This window comes from Microcebus murinus, chromosome 17, assembly GCF_040939455.1.
Source record: "Microcebus murinus isolate Inina chromosome 17, M.murinus_Inina_mat1.0, whole genome shotgun sequence".
Classification (NCBI taxonomy): Eukaryota; Metazoa; Chordata; class Mammalia; order Primates; family Cheirogaleidae; genus Microcebus; species Microcebus murinus.
This window is the reverse complement of record NC_134120.1, coordinates 49,684,743-49,708,985: the sequence shown is the minus strand read 5'-3', so window position 1 is coordinate 49,708,985 and position 24,243 is coordinate 49,684,743. Positions and strand designations below refer to the sequence as shown.

Here is a 24,243-nt window from a genome sequence, read left to right as displayed (position 1 = left end):
GCTGCTCTTGAGCCTGTGCCCTCTGCAGCGGCCCAGGGCGCCCCGGGCAGAGGCCTCGCAGTCAGGGCTCTGCTGCAGACGTCTCACAACAGGCAGCAGCGGAGTGGGCTGCGTCCCTCCACCCTCCTCTCATGAACCATTTCCCTGGGGCACGAGATGCCGTTTGATAGTATTTTGCCCACAGTAGAACTTCTTTCAAAATTCAAGTCTCTCAAGATTCAAGTCTCTCAAGTCTCTCAAGCTCTGCCACTGCTTTATCAACTGAGTTGATGGAATATTCTAGATCCTTTGTTGTCATTTCAACAACGTTCACAGCGTCTTTGCCAGTGGTAGATTCCACCTCAAGAAAGCACTTCCTTTGCTCTCCTCATCCATCCAGATTTTATCATGAAATTGCGTCAATCAGTCACATCTTCAGGCTCCACTTCTTTTTCTTTTAATTTTTTTTTAATTTAATTAAAAAAAATTTTTTTGTGGTGGGTGGGGAGGGCTGTGGGATGGGGAGTGGGCTCCACTTCTAATTCTAGTTCTTTTGCAATTTCCACCACATCCGTGGTTTCTCCTTCCAGTGGAGTCTGAGGCCCTCAAAGTCATCCATGAGGGTTGGAATCAACTTCTTTCAAATTCCTGTTAATGTTGATATTTTGATCTCCTCCCATGAATTATGAATTATGAAAGGAGATCAAAATCATGAATGCTCTTAATGGTCTCTAGAAGAGTGAATCTTTTCTAGGTTTTCAATGGGCTTTGCTCAGATCCATCAGAGGAATCGCTCTCTATGGCAGCTATAACCTTATGAAATGTATTTATTAAATTATAATACTTAAATGTCAAATTACTCCTTGATCCATGGAAAGCAGAATGAATATTAGAAGGCATGAAAACAACATTAATCTTCTTATACGTCTCCATCAGAGCTCTTGGGGGACCAGATGCATGATCAATGAGCAATAATATTAATAATTTGAAAGGAATCTTTTTTTCTGAGCAGTAGGTATCAACAGTAGGCTTAAAATATATTCACTAAACCATACTGTAAACAGATGTGCTCTCATCCAGGTTTTGTTTTTCCAATTATAAAGCACAAGCAGAGTAGATTTAGCATAATTCTTAAGAGCCCTAGGATTTTCAGAATGGGAAATGAGCACTGGCTTCAACTTAAAGTCATCAACTGCATTAGTCCATAACAACAGAGTCAGCCAGTCCTTTGAAGATTTAAAGCCAGGCACTGATTGACTTCTCCTCTCTAGCTATGGAAGGCCTAGATGGCATCTTCTTCCAATGGAAAGCTGTTTTGCCTACCTTGAAAATCTACTGTTGTGGGTAGCCACTTTCATCCATAATCTTAGCTAGATATTCTGGATAACTTCACCATCGGCACCTAATATTTCACCTTAGACTTTTATGTTATGGAGATGTCTTCTTTCCTTAAACTTCATGAATCAACATGTATTAGCTTCCAACTTTCCTTCTGTAGCTTTCTCACCTCTCTCAGCCTTCATGGAATTGAAGAGAGTTAGAGCCTTGCTCTGGATTAGGCTTTGGTTTAAAAAATGTTGTGACTGGTTTGATCTTCTATCCTGACTACTAAAACTTTCCCCATATCGGCAATAAGGGTGTTTCACTGTCTCATTCGTATGTTCACTGGGGTAGCACTTTTAATTTCCCTCAAGATCTTTTCCTTTGTATTCACAACTTGGCTAACTGGCACAAGAAACTTAGTTTTTGGCCTATTTCGGCTTTTGACATACCTTCTTCAATAAGCTTAATCATTTCTGGCTTTTTATTTAAAGTAAGATACATGGGACTCTTTCACTTGAACACTTAGAGGCCATTGCAGGGTTAGTCATTGGCCTAATTTCAATATCATTATGTCTCAGGGAATCAGGAGGCCTAAGCAGAGGGAGAGAGACAGGGAAGGGCTGGTTGGTGGAGCAGTCAGAACACACACATTTACCGATTAAGTTGGTTGTCTTATATGGGTGCGGCTCATGGTGCCCCTAAACAATTACAATAGTAACATCTAAGATCACCGTAACACATATAATAGCAATACAGTTTGAAATATTGCAAGAATTACCAAAATGTAACGCGGAGGCAGGAAGTGAGCACATGCTGTTGGAAAAATGGTGCGCTAGGCTTGCTCCAAGCAGGGTTACCACAAACCTTCAGCTTGTTAAAAAAAAAAAAAAAAAATACAGTATCTGTGAAGTGCAGTAAAGCAAGATATGCCTGCATTAGCCAACCACTCACACTGAAAACAATGACGTAGAAGGAAAGGGAAAGACAAGGGAGCCTGCAGTTCGTTTTCCTTGTTTTCCTTAGAAAACCAAAGATAGTGTTAGCAGGATATGGGCATATGAAGAATTGAAGGAAAAAAAGTTTAATGGCTTTTATGCAATGTTTCTTTCCACTGCTCTAGTAAGAATAAAATGTACCTACATGTAGAAGCGATGAAACAGAAATTGTGTAATTTGGGTGATTCTACATCAAGTTAAATGCTCTTATGTTTCCACTGAGACAATTCTCCTAAGTGAACTGCCTAAAGAATGGAACAACAAACACCACATGTACTTGCTATTAAGTTGGAACTGACCAATGAGCAGACATGAGCACAGAGGGAAGTAAAACTTAGTGGAAATCAAACAGGAGGGAGCAGGGAGGAGGGCCCGGGTGAAAACCTACCTAGTGGGAACCATGAACACTATCTGGGTGATGGGCACACTTAGAACCCTGACTCAAGCATAACAAAAGTGATCCACGTAACCAAAAACATTTGTACCCCCGTGATATTTTGAAATAATAATTAAAAAAGAGATAAAGATGAATGGTAAAAATTCATGCTAATAATTTTAAATTGCAGTTTTTCTCTACCTAAAACATATTAAATAGCAAATAGAAAACACCAAGACAAGTTTACAGTAAGGATAAAGGCATTTGAGTAAGTTTCATGGTATTTTCTTCCTGTTTTTGGATGGAGCCCTACATGTGCACTTCCCCTGGGCCCTGCAAATTCCAGAGCCAGCCCAGGGGGAGCCCAGACATCTGGATTGGAAAGCCACCACCACCACCATCACCCCGTCCCCCCCCCCCCCCCCCCCCCCGCCCCCGCCCCGCCCCCAGGAGATTCAGGTGCTCGGCCAGGGCTGGGGCCTCAGGTCTATTTCAAAGGCTCCCTAGTTCTCACTTCTGACCCGCCTGCTTCACCGCCCACCTGGCCCCTCTCCACCTTTGCCTAAGGCAGTCCTGAACTTCAAGTTAACTGGCTTGCATAGCTGCAGCTCCCTCCCAGTAAAACTTACTCTATCCTTCATGAGTCCTTAACCTTAAAGCATATAGTTGCTCAGCTGCTCTGAAGGGACAGCTCAGTCTCAAAAGCACCACAGCCTGACTGCAGAGACTGCATGTTTTTATTCCTTGTAGCCGTAACAGTCTTTCCTCTCTGGTTTCCAAATGCTCCTCTGACTTCTCACCAAATTTACATTGATAACAGTTACAGTCGGGTTCCTAATCAACTCCTGATCATCTACAGTTTTCTGTCCTTGGAGGTGTTTGAGGTCTTCCCACCTTCTGTCTCCGGGTAAGAACATCACACCTGGTCTTGGCAGGGCTAGCCTGGCATGGTGCACCCTTTCTTCCTGCCTCCAACCTTGTCCCCATCGTTCTGTTTGTCCCTGTCCCCCACTCCCCAGCCCCCGCCCTGCAACCCCTTCATGCTCTGCTGTGTCTCTCCACGCTTCGTCAGGGTGCTTCCTCCTCTCATCAATTCCCGTTACTCCGACCTGAAACAAAACTCTTAGGCTCTCCAATTTAATATTTTAACATAGACTGTTCTTTTTCCTGGACTGAAATGTCATCCCTAAAGTTTCAAATCACCCTTTTGATGATTTTGCCCCAACAAACCTGTCATTTCATTATTTTGAGAACCCTCTATTGAAACTTTTTATTTGCCTCCTGTCATATAGTGAACCTTTCACCTAGGCTTATGGGCAGTTTTGTATGGAACTTTTACTGATTTCAAATAACCTACACTGTTACTAGATCTAGATGTATTATTTATGGCCTTAGAAAGTTAGAGCTTTCAGAGGCCTAAGAGATCATCTAATCCTACCCTTTGCTTTACTGGTGAGAAAACTAGCTGAGAAGTTAGTTTCCTCTTAGCCGCCCAACTAGTATTGTGCTGGCCTGGTATTATACTTAGGTCTTCTGAAGCTAAGCTCAGTGTTCTTCCTTCTGCATCAGGTAGAAGCTTCAGTTATAACATATCAAAATCATGGAAGGCAATCTGAGGCCTCTGCAGAATATTCTACTGAAGTGAGCACAGAGGGAGGAGAAAGCCAACCAGAAGCTCTGGACGGTCAGTCCTTTAGTAATTAAGAGCTGGTGTCATTTTCAACACTGTAGGCATGATGCCAGTGGTTAAAAAAAAATCAAACAGCTTAGTTTCAGAGATGATGATGACTTAGTCAGCAGCGTAGAGCCACCACTGTCTCCAGCCTACAGCACTTTTCTGGAGCCCTCACCAACTTCCTCACGTAACCATAGGAGAGAAGAAGTGGGGAAGCAACAAAGATCAGGGAACTTACCTGCTGCTGTTGTTCAAAGCTGAAGAAGGGGACCCTAGAGGAGAAGGGCCAGGCCGGCCCGGCCAGGCCGCGGGGCAGGACCAGCGAACAGGCAGAAGCTGGGTTAGGGACGTTTCCCCACCAGGCAGCAAGTTTGAACCTCACCCAAATAAGTTCACTCTGTCTAAGATCCAACAATGACATGCATTTGTAAGCCAGTCGGCTTGGCTCGAAAACTTCTGAAGCATTTCCACTCTGTTAGTTACCTCATTCAATCCTCTCAACAACCTGGAGATTTAGGTATTTGTTGGTTTTTTTAGTTTTTTTTTTTTAACCAAATGAAAGATGAAGAAACTCAGGTTTAGAGATGCCAAATAACTTGCTCGAGGCTACACAAGTTCAATTTTCTTTCCCCTGTGTGCCAGTGGTTCTAAAATACCTCCAATGCAATGTAAAAAACAAATGGCTAAAAAAAAAAAATCCAAATATGAGGGCATAAGATTCTGGAGGACAAAACTATCAGCCTTTCAAGAGAAATAAAGCCAAAGGGTGGGCACAGACCTGTACTTGACAGTAAAAGTCCATGCTATCCGGCCTACCACCCTTCACTATAATATGTCTAATAAGGGACATTGCCCTGTGTTTCTAGCTCAGAATTCCCAAGCCATTGCCAGAGTCCCAGTTAGCACCACCCAAACCTGTTATCCGAGTGTCACTGTCGTGGGCAGAGTCCGCTGCACCGAGGAGCTGCATTATGATCCCAAAGTTCCTGCAAACTGCACGGCTTCTTCCTGTTACTTCAGTCATCGTGCCAGCAGGCATTAATTTACATACACATTACACATCACTGCAAGTGAGTCTGAGTCTAGATTCTCCTTTTGCAGAGATTTGATAACCCTCTGGAAGTGAATGCAGGGTTGAATGTCGTGACACCCGGCTTGATCATCTATCAAGCGAGGGAGGACAATGTGGAAAGTGCCCTTCAAGGAAACCAGGCTGCTGTGCTTGAACCCAGTGGGCAGGCAGAGAACAGGAAGGCTGAGATTACAGTCTGCTTTACAGCTCTTTTGATGTTTCCGGAGCCAAGGCTCTGAGAGTTGATCAAAGGTACCTCTGCAGGCTCAAATTAACAGGGAGTTGGCGAATCAGGACAGCACCTGCTTGCAAATAGCAACACATTTCACCAAATCAAGTTAATCTTTTTGTCAAGAAGGGAGGTGACAATCCTTTCATAAAACTTACACAGGCAAAGTTTGCTTCTGTTGTATCTTAGGTCTCTGAAGGCAAGTAATGGGCTACTTAATTTTCTTCTGTTGTATCTTAGGTCTCTGAAGGCAAGTAATGGGCTACTTAATTTTCTTATTTATCTATTTTAATGCTGATCTTTACCCCTATGGTGTATACCAGTGAAGACTTCTGGCTCTAAAAAACATACCTTGTCTTGTTTCAAAAGATGTGGCTGTTTCAGGGTTGGAGGAGAGAAGTGTGGGAAGGCATAAATCTTCGCTTTCCTTTTAATGAAGGTGAGATTTAAAACTGCAGGTGTTAATTTGTATAAGAGGATTGCCTCAACTCTATTTGGGGAAATACACTTAAGAGCCGTAATTTTTGTACAGTAGACATTGAAAGTTGCAGCACAGAGTAAACCATTGCTGCTAGGATAAATCTAAAGATTCTAACAGAGTCCAAATAAAAACCAGGAATTTATTTTAAAAAAGATAACAGGCCAAGGTTGCAGGCTCAGAAAGTTGATACCTCGAGGGGGAAATGAAATGCACTGAATAATAGATGAAGTGTTAAGTTAATACTTACACAGAGAAGCTACAAAACAGATTTCTTGGCATGGAGGAGTCCTTCATTATTTCAGACACCAGCTAGTCATAAGACTTAGGAAGCCAAGGGGATGTGTCAGATCCTGCAAGTTTCCCCAAGAAGCAGATGTGGTCAAAAGGAAATGGAGGGGGGGAGGGGGAGGAGTAATTTGATAGACAGCAGAAAAATCAGTACCTCAACTTGAAGAATAAAACTTGCATATGATCATCCGCCAAAACAACCCCCAAATCTTTATTGGACGGCATAATAAAAATGGGAATGGTTCCAAGTTGTTTCATTTCAGGCAGAGTGTGTGGAAAGGGTGTGGGCCCCATTACAGCTGGTAACCACGAGATGAGTTGAACTTGGATAAGTCTCAACTTCCTCAGCTACACAATGGGAATAACACCTCCCATCAGGGTTGCGAGGACTAAGTGAGAAAGGAATATATAAGGTATTCAATAAATAGTAAATAATAATATAATAAATCCTATAAAAGAAGGTGTTTAGTAAATATCTTTTCTCCCCAAATTAATCTAACAATTTCAGTTCAATACTGAATTTATAGAAGACACTGGAGGATAACATTGCAATAGAAAGGACTGGGATTTTCTTTGTTTGAAGTTTCTTACACTTATTTTTTCAGTTAATGAAAACTGTGTATATTTATGGTATGCAACATGATGTTTTGATATATTCACAGATTGTTAAATGATCAAATCAAGCTAGTCAACACATTGGAGGGACTGTTAATTGGAGAATTTAAAATAAGTGATATTCTAGACTGTAGATTTATTGTACAGGTAGGATGGGGAAAAATGTTGACTAATGTAATACACATTGGCTTTCGCAGAATCATTCAAGTAAACGAAATTTCAAATGAAGATCATTAGAAAAAACTTTAAAGCAACAAAACATTAATGATCACATTGGGTGACAAGTCAAAAGGTAACAGTAATATTTTCAAAGAGGCATATGTAAAAATTTAAATGACTATCTTTTAAATTTTTTTGTTGGATTTTGGAAAATCTTTTGTGTTGGATTTCAACCTATTTATAGCTTATGAAAGCCCTATCTTCCTATTAAAATTTATATGGAGAGAATTTGTGCCTTTAGAGTATTAAAATATATATTAACAATAATTAGAGACAAGATAGAAGAGATGAATTTGTCCTGAGATCCTAAGTTTGAATCAACTGGTCAAATGAGGTGTTCAAGTATCTATAAAGACAATAGTTTGGAATATATTAAACAAAACAAAACAAGCTGACAACACTTCCTAAGGTAATCATTAATCTTCTGAAATCCCTGTATGGTTTCATTTTAATAACCTACATGCTATTAGTTAAATGTCTCTCTATAAATATGTTCTTTTTAAATCTGAGAAAATTTCCATCATGGGATTTGATTCCATTTGTAAATCATCCGCACTGTGCTTCGAAGGTTGCACATTCTATTGGTGTCCATAAAACATTTCATTCAAAAACCCTGTTTCCTTGACATTTGGTTAAATCCCTGTACTTTTTATTCATCGATTTATCATGCTTCCCTTATTTGTCGGTTGTGCTATTGTGACCATCAACCATAGTCACTGCTCTTCTTTCAGCCACAGAGCATTTGTTGCATGTTTTCTCTTTTCAAACTCTGAATCATAAAACTCAGTCCAGAAGGCAGTCTGTTTTTAATTAGGGGTCATGATTTTTAGAGGTCAAGACTAGACACATTCTCCCCTTAATGAGCTTAATAGGACTAAAACTCTGATCTCTAAATATTGCTTTTTGTTCTCTGGCCAGTTTCCAGAGAGAAATTTTACTTTTAGGTTTGATACAAATGAATGTTTACCTTCTACAGTATTTTCGAGTCTATTAGTTAGGGGCTTGGCTTTACATGCAGTATGGACTTTTTGTATACTATAGTATAAGCCCAGCGCCAGATATCAAATTTATGCTCAACTCTAACTGAATAAGTTGACCTGAGTGACAAAATAATTCTACAGCAAATTTACAAAAATTGTCCACTGCTCGAACAAAAAGACTACAAAAACAAATTTTTTTAGATCTAGAAAGAGAATGATCAACTCCCAATCAATGTTCTGCTTAAGAAGAGAAAAAAATGGCTGATCTAAAGAATAATTTAGGGTGGTGGTTTCCATATCTGTCTACGTATTAGAATCACTACGAGATCTTTTAAAAATTCCCAACCCCGGGTCATAGTATTTTTTTAAGCTTTCCACGTGATTCCAATGTGCACATAAGTTTTAAGAATCACTAGTTTAGGTTAGGCACCATGGCTCATGCTGGTAATCCTAGCACTCTGGGAGGCTGAGGCAGGAGGATCGATTGCTCGAGGTCAGGAATTTGAGACCAACCTGAGCAAGAGAGCCCTTGTCTCTACCAAAAACAAGAAAAATTAGCCGGGCATGGCGGTGCATGCCTGTAGTCCCAGCTACTCAGGAGGCTGAGGCAGAAGGATCACTGGAGCCCAGGAGTTTGAGGTTGCTGTGAGCTAGGCTGACGCCACGGCACTCACTCTAGCCTGGGCAGCAGAGTGAGACTCTGTCTCAAAAAAAAAAAAAAAAAAAAGAGAGAAATCACTAGTTAAAAAGTAACTGTAGGCCTGGAGCGGTGGCTCACGCCTGTAATCCTAGCACTCTGGGAGGCCGAGGCGGGCGGATTGCTCGAGGTCAGGAGTTCGAAACCAACCTGGGCAAGAGCCAAGACTCCGTCTCTACCAAAAATAGAAAGAAATTAATTGAGCAACTAAAAATATATACAAAAAGTTAGCCGGGCATGGTGGTGCATGCCTGCAGTCCCAGCTACTCGGGAGGCTGAGGCAGTAGAATCGCTTGAGCCCAGGAGTTTGAGGTTGCTGTGAGCTAGGTTGATGCCACGGCACTCACTCTAGCCTGGGCAACAAAGTGAGACTCTGTCTCAAAAAAAAGGAACTGTAGTGAAATATTAGTTCCTAGTAATGATGAATCTTTTTTTCAGACTAACCCCCTCCAGACCATAATCATTAAGTGTGAACAAAAAGCTAATTGAAGGCCTGGAGAAAAACCACAAACAGGCAGAAACTGGAGGATTGTCCACCCTTCAAAGAAGAGGACTTGGAGATGTACAAGTCTGTGCCTTTGTGGCTGAGGGCAGTCCTCATTCTCAGAAGGCTTGGGGTAGTAGGAAGCTACACCCCTTCGTGGCTTGAGATGTCATGGACAGAGGTGGGGTGAGCCGAGCAGAAGTTAAGAAAGTTAGGAGAGGAATTCCAGAAACAAGTTTGCTACGGAAGAAACAAATCTCAAACTCTGAACATAAATTTTGTTCCAGCCCCTGGTTGACTTGTGCAAGGGAAATCCCAGCCAGAGCTGAAAACTGATCAGGGACCTCAGCTACTATCCGTTACAGCAGGGACAGAGTCTGAAGTTTTAGTCAAGCCAAATGAACTGCCTTAGGACAAAAATGAACTCTTCAGAGGAATGTAGCAGAATCCAGAGTCTTTATAAATAGACCACCCAGAATGTCCACTATATAGTGAAAAAATACTAGACAAGCAAAAAATAAATAAATAAAAAGTGACCCCCCCCACTGAAGTGACATGCAATCAACAGAAACCGATTCTGATAATGACATGTTACTACTAGCAGACAAGTATTTTAAGGCAGCTATTATCAATAGCTTATAAGAATATATGCTCATAATTAATAAACCAATGAGGAATCTCAGCAGAGAAATAGGAGTGATAAAAAAGAACCTGACAGAATTCTCCATGTGAAATATACAATAACTGAAATGAAAATGCGCTGGATGTTTTCAATAGCAGATTGAAGATAGTAGAAGAGTCAGTGAATTGAAAATAAATTATACAAATGATTCATTCTGAAGTAGACAGAAGCAGGATTGAAGAAAAAGAGCTTCAGATAATGTAGACAATGTCAGGTGATCTAATGTTAATTTACTGAAGTTAAAAAATAATGGCCCACACACAGCATGGTGGCTCACGCCTATAATCTCAGCATTTTGGGATGCCAAAGCAGGAGGATCCAGTGAGGCTAGAAGCTCAAGACTGGCTGGGCAACATAGTCAAACCCTGTCTAAAAATTAATCAAGTGTGGTGGTGCATACCTGTAGTCCCAGGACTACAGGAGGCTGAGGTGGGAGGATTACTTGACCCAGGAGTTCAAGGCTGCAGTGAGCTATGATCATGCCACTGCATTCTGGCCTGGGCAACAGTGAGACCTTGTCTCAAAAATAAATAAGTAAAATAATGGCCCAAATTTGGTTAAAAAGAAATAAACAAATAAAAATAAAAACATCAACTTACAGACTCAAGAAGCTCAATGAACCAGGATAAATACAAAGAAAATCATACCTAGGTACATTATAGTCAAAACTGCTGAAATTCAAAACTAAAACAGCCAGAGAAAAAGACATTATTATATATACAAGAGAATAATGATACAAATGACAGCTGATGCCTCATCAGAAACAATGGAGGCCAAAAGACTTTTAAGTGCTAAAAGAAATAAGAGCTATCAACCCAGAGTTCCCCATCAGTGAAATCTATCCTTCAAAGGTGAAAGTGAAATAAAGTCATTTTTAATGAGCAAAACTTAGATTTGTCACCAGCAGGCCTGGAGTACAGTTCTTAAAGAAATCCTTCAAGCTGAAGAAAAGTAACACCAGATGTCACTCAGATCTATAGGAAAGAATGAAGAACACTAGAAATGGTAAATATTTGGCAAATATAAAAGACATATGTAGGCCAGGCATGGTGGCATGTGCTTGTGGTCATAGCTACCCAGGAGGCTGAGGCAGGAGGATTTCTTGAGCCCAGGAGTTTGAGACTGCAGTGAGCTATAATTGCCCCTTGCATCACTGCATTCCAGCCTGGGTAACAGAATGAGACCCTGTTTCAAAAAAAAAAAGACATGTATATTATTTTTTCCCTTAATTATTTAAATGATACGTGCCTGTTTTGTTTTAAGCAAAAATTATAGCACTGTACTGTTGGGTTTAACATGTATTTAGCTGTTATATATGTGAAAAATAAAGGAAGAGAGGTGAAGGTACATGGAACTAGACTGTTGTAAGGTCTTGTATTTTATATAAACTTGTATAATATCAACCCTAAATAGAGTGTAATAAATTAAGGATGTATATTGTAATCTCTAGAACCATTAAAAAATAATAATACAGACAAGGTATAGTTTATAAATTAATAGAAAACTTAAAACAGGCCAGGCACAGTGGTTCACGCCTGTAATCCTACCACTCTGGGAGGCCGAGCTGGGAGGATCGCTTGGGGTGAGGAGTTCAAGACCAGCTTGAGCAAGAGCGAGACTCTGTCTCTACTAAAAATAGAAAAATAGCTGGTCATGGTGGCTCACACCTGTAGTCCCAGCTACTCAGGAGGCTGAGGCAGGAGGATTGCTTGAGCCCAAGAGTTTGAGGTTGCTGTGAGCTAGGCTGACACCACAGCACTTTGGCCTGGGCAACAGAGCAAAACTCTGTCTCAAAAATAAATAAATTAATAAAATGAAAAAATAAAACAAAATCCCCCCAAATATCCAACTAACATGAATGAAGGCAGGAAAAGAGGAATAAAGAAGAAAACCAAACGGTAAACTTAATCCAAATGTATCAATAATTACAGCAAATGTAAATTGGCAAACAAAGTGAAAGTCAGAGATTGTTAGACTAGATAAAAAAGCAATACCTAACTACATGCTATGAGATGAACTTTAACACCAAAACAGGTTAGAAGTGAACAAATGAAAAGAAATAAACTGTACCATGTAAATTATAAGCATAGAAATCGTTTCTATTTGGCTTTGATAATGAATAGCTTTTTACACTTACCTTTTCAATTACATTTACCTGTTTTTAAATAATGGCTTACATTTATTATATATCAGCTATTATCAACGAGGATCTATAACAACTCAACAGGGGAAAAATGAAATAAAGCCTAGGCAATTTAGGGTGACTTCTTTTTTAACCTTTGGGTTTCATTGACCCTTGAGTTTTTTTCTTTTAAATGACCCATACGGCTCCTTTTGTCCCTCTTCTAGTGTTAGTGATGAAACACCTTAACAGGGCAAGTTTTCAGGATTTGCTGGTTTCCCTTGCTTGTACCAAAGCAAAAATCTCAGCCTTTGATCTAGCTAGTGGAGCAAGCAATGATTCTCAATCACCTTTATTTCATTTTTTTTTTCTTTTTTTGAGACACAGTCTTGTTCTGTCACCCAGGCTGCAGTGCAGTGGTGCATCACAGCTCACTGAGCCTCCAACTCCCAGGCTCAAGCAATCCTCCTCAGCCTCCCCAGCAGCTGGGACTACAGGTGCGTATCACCACACTCAGCTAATTTTTCTATTTTTTGGAGAGACAGGGGTCTCACTATGTTGCCCAGGCTGGTCTTGAACTCCTGGCCTCAATCAATCCTCCTACTTCAGCCTCCCAAAATGCTAGGATTACAGGTCTGAGATACCACACTCAGCCTTCATTTTCCATTAATATTTATTTTGCTTTTACTTATTTTATTAGTATTTTTTTTTTGGTTTGTGTTTATTTCTGTGACCCTCACAGCTGGGGCCAGACCATTCTCTGCTACTGCTGAGCCCTTCAAAGCTGTGCCAGACGGGCTAGCACACCACATGTCACCTCTTGGTTGTCACTGTCAGGTTTTCTCTTTCATGTACAAAAAAAATTCTTTATGAGTTTACCTCTTTCTACAGTGGGGATTTTCTAAAATAGGGTTTCAAAATTAGAGGAACTTGGATTTGGAAGAAATTTTTCTACATTCCTGAAGCAATACTAAAGCTCTGATGCTCCCTCAAAGTGAGACAGTTCAAAACTGGGGCAGGCTGGAAAGGACATGACCATAACAACAATGAAACCTCATACTAAGCATGACTACACAGAATGGTTTTGTGGCATGTGACAAATCTGCTCAACCATATAAGCAGAAGGAGCTTCACCAATTCCCTTCTGGCCATCTGGGCTTTATAAGTAATTGTCCCAACAAATTGCACTTACACATAGCACCATTTTTTTCACATACCGTGACCCTGGAATAAATATATTAACCTAATATAAACTAATATAACCTAACAATCCCATTACTGTTTATTTCATCATTTTCGAGTAAGTTTCAAGACGTTTTAAAAGGTGATTTCTCTTTAAATATAATGCTATATTTGAATGTAAAGGCCTTACCTAATTGTACCACTGACCAAGTTCATTTTAAAGGGTAATGTGAAAGAGGGACAATGCTAAGAGACTGCTTGGGTTGTTGTTTATGTCTGAAAACATAAACCATACCAGGGGATTCGAGACTTTTTTTTCCAACATGGCCATGTTTTAAAATATGCAGGGCAGACGACCAAGTACTCAGTGGCTAGCTGAAAAAGATGAAAGGTTTCCAAGAAACACTGATGAAATGATTCATTTCAATTTGCCCTGCAGTTTTAAGTAAAGCTTTAAGGGCCTGCCATGCCTCCTATCAAGAGTAAATATCACACATCCTGTTTACACACACTGGCTTGTTGTCCACAGTTCTTCAAAGAGCTGGTGACAACCCCCTAACTCACACTGCACCCTACCCTCAACTTCCTGCTCATTGGGGTACTACATTCCTACTCATTTAAGAAGCACCTCCCTCAACAAAATACTCTGCATTACAATAACTTTTAAAGAAAATACTTTATTATGTCATGAAAAAAGGCATCAATCAACTAGATTCAAACCTGTTTGGAAAAAAAATTGAAAATTTATTAATTAGACAGTATGTGGGCATCCTGTTCCACATGGGAATGAGAAGATGCTATAGGTTCTCTAAGTATTGCACAGTCTGGAAAAAAAAACACCAACAAAAAAGGGGAGGGAGGGAAAAATCACATGATATTGGGAACCATCTCACATTATGAATAATCTACCAAGAAACATTTAAAAAAGAAAACCCTTTGTTTCTACAGTAGCTTTGAGTTTATAGTTCTTGGAATGACTGTATTCCATTGAAGACACTCAGTAACAGGAAGCTTCATTTTAGCAATCCCATGTGCAAATATTAATAAAAAAATATATAAAATAATGCAATTCATCGCTTGCCATCACCCCGGCAATCATGACATTTCTGAGAACTGTTTCGCTTGACAAAGAGTTAAGCCGTAAGTTTTGCCTGAAGCTCCATCTCCGCAGCGCGTTTGAGTGCAACATCCACTAGAAGCTGAAATCCACTAAAATCCTGGTTGAGGTCCGGTGGAGTAGGGGGAGGAGTGTTGAAAAGACCACTCTGCGTGTTTGTGCTTGGTCCCGATTTACACGTGTCCTCGGGGTACGTGAGAGAGCTGTCTGTCAAGTTGCTGGCTGCGATCTGCTGTATGTCTGTGTTTTGTCCCACGCCAACCGACTGGCAGAGAGAGAAAGGGACATCCTTCAATGCAGTCACAGTGGTATGGCAGATCACTGATGGACGGGCCAGAATGGATCCTGGGGACGCTGGCTTAGGAGACAGTGGCCTCCCGAGGGTTGGGTTTGGCCCAGCTATACAGGAATGAAATGGGGTCTCTTCTAGAGCCGGCATGAAGTTTTTGATGCCCATTACTGACTCCACAGAGCTGGTTTCAGAAATCTTGGCCCCACGGCGGGAAATTGTGAACTGATTTGGATCTTTGCCATCCTTTCTCAGCATGTCAGGGAGGAGCCTGCGGCGGGCGTTGATGAACCAGTTACAGACCTGAAATCACATCGGTATGCTTTAACACTTTCCTCATTCACTCAGCCAACAGGTTCTGGGAACATTCTACGGGGTGCCTAACTGATTGTATTACAGGCATGAAAAGGCTTATCTGGACTTACAACGTTATTTCAAGGTATTTGAGCCTACCAAGAAAGAGAGCGAGTCCTGTCATAAACCTCCTCCTCTTTTAATACAAATTTCCTTTTTTGTCTCGTCATCCTTAACCCTTTTCGGGGGGAGGAAGAAAAAGGTATAAAATGTCAAATACTTGAAAATGATTTTAGGGACGGAGACAAGTTTACCTTTTAACTCTCCCCATTTTAAACCATTACCTACTGCCCCAGCATTAAGTTAATCAACTACAGGAAAACCTTTCCTGTATGAAAAGGGCCACTCCTCTCAGTAACTGATTTTTCTCAGTTCAAATGACTATGTCAACAGACATAACATGAATTACCTCACTGAAGTCTGTCCTTGTTTAAATATCAAACCAGTTTCCTGGGCGATAGAGTAAGGTTTAACCTCCTTTTAATGTCTGTTGCATAAAGGAAGGTTCTTTTGGGCATTAAAGGAAATGCTATTTGACAGATGACTGTCAAGTGTTTCTGTGTTCTCTAAATAGCCAGTTATTAGCTTTTAGCACCATGAAGTTTACCATAAAAAGAATATTCCTTCTGTTTTTGAGTGGAGAGGAGCTTAATGACTTGACACGCAGGAATGCTATAAAATGACTTTGAAATTAAATCTGCAGACATAAACTTCGTGTTCTCTTTCCTTACCTGCAGTGTAGACAGGTGTGTCTGCTGGGACAGCAAAGCTTTTTCTTGCTCTGAGGGGTAGGCATTGTACCGGTGCTCATACAGCCAATCCCGGAGGATCTGAACGGACTCCTTGGGCAGGTTGCCCCTTCTCCTTCTCTTGCCTGAACCAGCTGAGGAAGAAAGGTCCAGGGGGATGTCCATGCTGTCCTCATCCTCGGTCTCACTGCCGGACACTGCAACGACACCTAGGGAAGGACAAAGGCCAGTTGTCAATATATAAGCAGAGCAATTTATAAGCAGAGCAACTACTGCAAAGCAATTTATTCCGATCATTCAGCGTCACTGTGTTTTCTCAACTCTACTGAGTGATGCGGAGGGACGGCCAGTGTTTTCTGTCCCGAATTACCAGGGTACAAGCAAAGTCCTCAAGAGTAACTGGACTAGCATCTCACGGTCGAGTCTCAGCCAATTGTCAGATGTTGTTTCTTAGCCACTTTCCTCTAGGATTGAACTTCTCACATTCCTTTTGAAGGATGCTCAGAAAAGTCTTTTGTCTAATCCACAGGAGGAGACAAACTGCCCCCAAAGTGAATAACTTGCCACATTTGAAACAGGAAGGGTACTGTAGCAGTTGGAATGTGTCTAACAACCTTCTCTTTAAGGTCACTGCTGACTAGGAAAAGCAATCTAACCACTATCCTAATGTACGTTTTAAGAGTTGTTCTTCCTCCACTGAAAGTTTGAAATAAAAGGGAGAATTTGTACTTTTTTTTTTTACTGAAATAAGGAAGGAAAATTACATATTGTACTTAACCCAGTTGCTATTCTAAAGGTAAAATACAAGTTAAAATTTTCTGCTAATTTCATGGCCATTTCTTATTCTTTACTATCTACATTTATTCAAAATTAGATGCCTACTTTTAATTGACAGTCCTAGTCACTTTTTATTAAATACAACCACTGAAGTTTTCAGTTTCATGACACAAATATTTTTCTACTACTACTACTTTTATTTAGTAACATGAAAAAATGCCCAATATTGAATAAATTTAAAATTTTCTGTAAATTTCATCTGCTGTTAAATCTGAGCCTAGAATGCTACATATCAATAAGCAGAGGTAAGTCTTAAATTATTACATGACAAAGAAAACTGAATATGCAACCCCCAGAGGAAGCTCTTTTAACTGTATGTACTTTAATCCTGCCAGAAATTTTAAGAATTCACAAGCCATGGAGAATATTTAAATCACAGACTGGGTTCAATAAAAATTCAGACCTGGCCTTTACAGACATTTAAACGTGATTTGAACTTAAAATTAAATAACAAATGCTTTTAACTCTGCCTTTCAAAGAACAGGCAACTGAATAAACACATGCTCTTTTTTGAAGACAATCTAGAATCTTAAATCCATAAATGAATCACAAACCATACCATGCTTGAAAATACCAGTATTTCTTTATTACAGAAATTAATTAAAACAACAAATTAAAAAATTTAAAGGTATGCATTTTTAGCTTTGTATACTTTTTTCCCTCCGTAGTACATAATTTTGATTGTAAATATGCCTCTACCTTAATTGAGTCAGTTTATCTTGACAGGAAATAAAAACAGTATATTCTTCATAGTGATGAATCAGTCAATGCATTTTTAAGAAATTTTTTTAAAAAACCAAAAACCACCTTTTTAATTGACTGACTTGACTTGGTGACACATTTTTAGCTTTGGACTGCAGGGGGCAGAAGGTGCTGGAGGGCGTGCCAACAGAAAAGGCAGCACTCTCCAAAAACAAAATAAAGCAAGTTCTAACAAAGAGGTGAATGATCTTGCAAATTCACTTTAGCTCCAGGCTTAAACAAAGAGCCACAAATAAACTGCACAAGAATCCTAAGTTTTAACCACCAAGTATTTGAAGTTTCCCTTCTCTGAAGATTTCATTTTTTAAAAAGGGTACGTTTAAAACTGAAACTAATTTCGCTACTGAGAAGATGAGAAACTTTCAAAATCCCTATTGAAATTGGGGTGAAGAATTGGCTTACTAAAAAACACCTTAAGAAATTACAAATGCGTTCCTGTTTCACACAGGCTTGGACAATTAAAGAAATCTAACTTTTCAAATGTGTGAAAGTTAACTGAATGACTAAAGGAAATTTGAATAAAACAATTTGTTCAAACTCTCCAACACCTGAAAAGCCTGACATTCTTCTCAAGGCTATTACCGCTTCCCTTTTTTTTTAATCTAGAAAAAGTGTGAAGATTTGCTCATGAAACAGTGAATTCCCAACTGTAAGTTGGTAATAACAAACAGTTTGAAACAAACAAACAAAAAAACCCCTAAAGCCTGCCCTTTGATCTGCTTGCCTAGTCTGACAAGAAGCTTGATCTTTCAGAATAGGTTAGTGACACACAAAAGCAGGTTTCAGTTAAGCAACACCAAACCTCAGCCCGACTTTACTCTGTTCTCAGTTCATTTAAATAAATGAATGCCAGGCCTCTTAACAAATATTTCCAATATGTGCACAAAAGCTGAAGTAACAGGAAGTTGAGACTTCAGTTCCTTGGCTACGGCCAGCTGATATTTCACTGCAGTAAAAACCACGTTTGCTGCTGTCAGGACTGTTTTCATTAAAACTCTCCCTCCTGACTGTGGCTCAACTTGGAAAAACAAAAAGACTTTTTTCCTCGTTACTCATTTCCTATTGTAACAGAGCTTTTGACTCCCGGTTAAGACTTGTTTCCAAACGTCCTGCTTTGCTTACACTTTAAAAATGTGTAGGGGGGAGGGTGGGGGTCAGATCACAAGCTTCTTTGACTCTATCCTCACAGAAGGAAATACTGTTCAGAAAGCCACAAGATGGCCCGCGGATCCCACAGCACTAAGGAGCAATCTTGCTTCTGCACTTTCTTTTCTGAATAGCTCTGTAACAGCAAGATGGGGGAGGAGGGGACAGAGAGTGAGCGGTGGTGGAGCCGGATTTTTTAAAACTCTAGAAGAGACCAGAACAGAATCTTGAAATGAGGTCTAAGCAAAACTTCGTACACAATTAGGAAAAGGCAAACCTAACTAACGAGCTTCCTGATCAGAGAATCTCCCCAGGAGAGGCAAGCAACAGGAATCGAACTTAACACCCAAGTCACTAACTCTAAGGTGCGCTTGGTGGCCCGTGCAAGAAGCAATCTTAAAGCAAGAATCGGAAACTGGGCGCAAAAGGACTTAGGGGGTTTCCCCATAAAACCTTCTTTCTTATTTTAAACCATTTTGGGAGATCTTTGACATGCTCAGCTTTTTTTTTTCCAGCATATTATGGGGGTACGAATGTTAAGGTGCCTTGCTCCCCACCCCCATGCTCAACTTTTTAAGGGGACACACGGTGCTCACAAGCCAGTCTCCCCAAAGCCCGGGCTGTGTAACTGAGTTGGAAGTGCCGCTGTTTTAAGGAACCCCAGAAAGATTTCCACAGACTTTTATACGACAGACAATAGGCGGGACCGACTCCTTGAGCACTTCCAGAGCTGACTGGGAAGGCTCTCCCCTCCCAGGTAGTTTAGACCGGGGGAGGAGGACGCGGGGAGAGGGAGGAGCCCGAGGAGCAGAGCAAGTGGCTTTTGTTCTTGTGATCCCCCGCCCGGCCGAGCCCAGCCCGCGCCCGGCGCGAGAGAGCGCGGCGCCGGCCCTCCGAGCCCCGCGCACGGGAGCAACGAGCGGCGGCCGGAACGCCACATTCTCGGGGCCCGCCCGCCCCCGGACGACAAAACAGGGAAACCTAAAAAGGGAAAGAAACCCGGGTCACCTCAGCAGTCTCAACTTCCCCCACGCGAGCTTTGAACCAGTCGCAAAGTTTCCCCTCCAACGCGTCACCTTTCATTGTTCCATGAGTCGGCGCTGAGTGGCAGGACCCCGCGCGCCCAGGCCTGGGAACCACAGAGGTTCCCACCGAGGCGACGCGGCCCGAGGTCGCAGCCTCGGTCCTCGCCTGGGGGCCGGGGGTTAGGGCGGAGGGGGGACTGGGGGAGGGGTGACGGGGGGACCCGGGATTTGGGCGGAGGCGCTAGGGAGGGTCATGGGGCGCTGGGGGGAGGGACCCCAAGGAAGTACGGGGGAGGGGCGCCGGGGGTACCCAAGGCGAGGGGTGGACCCGGGAGGTAAATCGGAGCCGCCCCCGCCGGGGCCAGAACAATGGGGGAAGCCCACCCCACCCCCCGGCGGAAGCCCAGCGGTGCCTCCTCACACCAGAACTGCTCCTCACAAACAGAGCCCCCCACTTATGCCGGTGAGCGCCACCGGAACAGAGAGAACGCCTCCCAGGGAGGGTGTAGACCTGTCAATCCTTCCGAGGTCCACACAGCTTTCACGAGGCGCCGCGGACGCTCCCCGCGCGTGTTGTCCCAGACCCAAGTCACACATCCCATGGGGAGGGGTGTGCAGGGAGTTCCACTAACTACTACCAAGTGACCCGGGTTTTCACGTTTAATTTCACTCTCGCTGGGAAGGCCCGGGGGACGGGAAAGAGAGGCTCCGCGCGCCCCCGGGCTCCCCCCACGGATCACCCGGAACGCAGAAGGCCGCGGGGCCCCACGCGAGCCCCCTCGCGGGCGGAGCGCGGCCCGCCGCTCCGAAAGAATGCGGAGTTACAAACTCCGGGACGCCCCGGGCATGCGCAGTCGCACCGCCCGCTTCCCCGAGCGATTAACTTCTGTTTTGAACCACTCCACGTAAATCACAACAGAAAAGCCAACTCCGGCCCACGACGGAACACTCGGGGGACCTCCCAGTCAGGGACTCAGAAATTAACTTCTAAAGGGACTTCACATTCTTTGACCTTTCAGGGTGGTGTGTGTGTGTTTTTCCCCCGCGTGTTATTTTGTTTTTAGACCAGACTGACGGCAAGTTTTAGTTGTAAAGCTTCCAGGACGCTTTGTAGAAACAATGACAGCCTGGCTCTTTGCACTTACAACCAAGCCTGTTTGTCACATTCGGACACATTTTCACTGCATGCCGCTTGATGCTCATTGGCCCTGTGTCCTAACTCTTCATCTCGCCCCAAAATCATCCTGGGAAAAGTTTTAGAGACTGAAAAATTGTTTTTAAAAAGTCTAGCTTTCCAAAGGTGTTTACACCCCAAGGGGATGTGGGGCTCAATCCCGTTCCTTCGGCCGTCAAAGCTCCCCGTCCCAAAAGTGGAGTGCCCGGCCGGGCGGAGCGGGGAGCCCCCGAGCCCAACTTTCAGACAAAGGCGCGGCAGCCCGGCAGCCCCGCTCGCCCGGGGTCCCCGCCCGGAAAAGCGAGGCGCGGGGTTCCCCGGCCCGGACCCCACGCCCACGCCCTCGAGAAGGAGCGAGAAGCCACGCGGCGGCCGGGCGGAGCGTGGGGTGTCGGCAGAGACAATGAAAGTTGGAGGCGCACACGGCGCCGAGCGTGCTCCTTGACAACGTGCCAGCGGCGTGGAGAGCTTGCCTCCCACAACAGCCCCTCGTGTTGTGTCTAGAAGGAAAACAGCCACTGCCGTTTCCGAAGCAGCCTCAACAAAGGGAGCGGCCGCCGCTCCAGCCCGAGAGCCCCCGGCGGAGAAGTGCACGAGCCACTCTCGCCCGCAGCCCCGCGCCGCTCGCCAGCACGCTTCCCGGGGCTGGCGTCCCCCGGTGCGCACCGCCCGCGGCCGCCTTACCTTTCTTGCTTTTCATTCTGGAACTCCCCTCCCAGCGCGAGGCAGGGCTGGGGTCTCAAGGGGCCAGGAGCGGGGACACCGGGGGACAGGCGATCGCCTCCTTCACGGCCGACTCTCCCGTAACTTGTAGGACGTGCTCCAGCCGCTATTGCTAAACAAGGCGCTCAGATCCCAGGCGCCCGCTCCTTGGGAGGAATTCAAGTGACACTCGGGCTTCCTCCCGCCGGGATCTTCTGGCAGCCGGCCGGGGGCTCTCCCTCGCCCAGCTCGCTCCCCTCCCCTCCGCGCTCCTTTGTTCCCCGCTCCTGCTCGGCGCACCTCCGCGCTGTCAGAGTGAGAGAGGCGGGGAGGGAAGGTACAGGAGGTCCTGCCTCCGCCCCCAGCCGCCCGCCCGGCCCCCTCCCGCCCCGCCGCTCCTCCGCCCCTCCCCCGCACCTTCCAGCCCCGGAGAACTGGACCCGGCGCGGCGGCGGCTGTCACCCGTCCCTCGCGGGGGCGGCCGGGCCCAGAAACGCGATCCTCCCTGCCCGCCGCCCGCATCCCTCGCCCCGCGGCGGCGGGGACGCTAGCCGAGCGCCCCGGGGTTCCCCTTCGGGCCTCGCTTCTCGGGGCCGGCGACGGTGCGTTTGGTTAGAAAATTGCAACAGATGGGGGAAGGACGCCCCTCCTTCCCTCCTCCACCCCACGGAGGGAAAGTCTCCCGGCCTCGTGTTTGACAGCTGCCCCAAACTCCGCGGGCCCGCCCGAGCCTCGGGAGGCAGCCGCTCCCGACTGCAGGGGCGGGGCGCGAGAGGAAAAGTATTCGGGACAAGAAGCAACTTCTTCCAGAATGCGCGGCTGCCATTCACACGCGAGCGCGACGCGTCGCACCCTTCCCCTCCCGGGCTCTCCCTCCAACGGCCACGAGGGGAGGGGCGCGCGGGGACGGGTCACAGACTCCGCAGTCTGCTCCCCCGGGCTAAGGCTGCGAGTTCCGGACTGGATTGCAAGGCAGTTTCGAAATCTGACACGTTGCGGACAGACACTTGTCATGCTCACATGCTCTTTAAACGTCTCTGCCTGGGGACAGCCGGGGCGCGCGCCCGCCTGTCTGCGACTCGGCCCGACAGCCTGAGCCCCGGACCCGGGCAGGAAAGGGGCGCCCACGCCGTGACCACTCGTACGTTTCGGTAAACGGGGTCTACTTTCAGAACTTGAGCCCGCTGAGGGAGCCCTGCTACCCTCCGGCATATCAAACAGAAACTAACCACTCGGTAAACACATGCTCCTGTTGGTTTACTTTGGTTGAGGGTTAGGACGAATCCGACAAAAGTCCTTGATGAAATCGCCCTTTTAAAAGACCAGGGGCTGCTTGGCTGGTTGCAAGAAACGCCCGCCCCTCCCTTGGGTCTAGTTTTCGCGTGGGTATGTGCCGTTGTTTTGAAGCAAACGGAACTGTCACATGCCGCAGTAAGACTCTCCCCGTCACTTAAAAAAAAGAGAGAGAGAGAGAAACCCGGAACGTAAATACGCCTAGTGGCGACGTCAGCGCCGGCTCTGCCCCCGCGGGCCCGGCGGAGTCTGAGCTCCGCGGAGTCCCGGCGGGAGGCGCCCGTGGACGCCTAGACCCAGGGGACCGAGGCAGCCAGAGGACGACCGGCTGCACTTCGGAGCCTCTGCTTTAGGGTCACGTTGAAAACTAAAGCCAGCCTGCCACCCCTCCAGCTCCCCCACCCCCCGAAAAAGACACCCCCGCCCCGAGACCAGAGTTTAAAAAGCGTGGGTGGCTTTTCCAGTTACGAGACTCAAACTCAGCGAGGAGAAACGCATCCCTCTAGGAAGGCAGCCACCTTAGGACGCGTTTCTCCTGTGGTTTGCTGGCCGCTCTGCGCACGGGAGAGCACACGTGTGAAAGCGCACGGGGCACACGGGCCGGGGAGAAGCCCGCAGCCCGCACGCCGCCGCGCGCCCGGCGCGGGGCAGATGTGGCGCGGGGAGGGGCCGCGCCGCGCCGCCCGTTGGAGGGCCGCCTCGCCAGCTCGTTTGAAGGGCCGTTTGCTGCAGGGATTGGTGGCTCAGCCCCGCTGGGGGCCGGGGAGGAGGAGCCGGGCCGGCCCACGCCGCGACTCCGCGGTCGCAGCGGCTGGAGCCTCGTCTGCACCCGCGCGGTTACTGGGGAGACGCTTTGTTTGCTAACTTCGAAAGCGGCTTCGGCCGCCTCGGCCGCTCTCGAAGCCGCTCCACAAAGCACGCCTCGGGTCGGCTTAGCCCTCCCCCGCCCGCTCTCGGCAGCCCGAGACTAAATCGTGTCCTCCTCCTCCTCCGCGGTTATCCTCGGCCACGCGGTGGCTCTCCCTGTGTACACAAAGGTAGCTTTTCTGCCGTCCAGGGGAATCTGGCCGACGACTGCGGCTCTCAGGCAACCGGGCTGGAAACTGAGAGTTGGAGCGGGTTTACGGCTCGAAAACAGACTTCACAGGGGCGAGGGGGAGGGGCAGAGAGAATTAAAAGCTCCTTTCAAATTAAGGGGCAGGAAAAAATGGAGATTTAAACTCACCTTGGCTGGAAGTCCGGCTTGATCCAGCCAATGCACACCTTTTGCTCCAGCAAATCATATCGAAGCAGTTGTTAAAGCTGGCGAGATGCTCCAAAGAGAAACATCCATCCAATTCGGTGGTGTAGCCAAAGCCTTATAACCCCTCCCCCACACCCCTTTCACCCCGGTAGA

General features: G+C 45.2%; 1 protein-coding gene across 2 annotated transcripts; it reads right to left on the bottom strand.

Moving 5' to 3' along the window:
- Positions 1–14,060: 14,060 nt before the first annotated feature.
- On the bottom strand, positions 14,061–22,595 carry TGIF1 (TGFB induced factor homeobox 1). 2 transcript variants are annotated; one of them, XM_075993621.1, is made up of 3 exons: positions 22,575–22,595; positions 15,891–16,117; positions 14,061–15,108 (listed from the first exon to the last, which is right to left on the bottom strand). In XM_075993621.1, exons 2-3 carry the CDS (start codon positions 16,071–16,073, stop codon positions 14,533–14,535), a joined length of 759 nt encoding a protein of 252 aa, XP_075849736.1. In that variant the 5' UTR covers positions 16,074–16,117; positions 22,575–22,595; the 3' UTR covers positions 14,061–14,532. The 2 variants fall into 2 exon arrangements, with proteins under 2 accessions (XP_075849736.1, XP_012601722.1); XM_012746268.2 differs by lacking the exon at positions 22,575–22,595 and adding an exon at positions 21,537–21,898.
- Between the last annotated feature and the right edge of the window lie 1,648 nt (positions 22,596–24,243).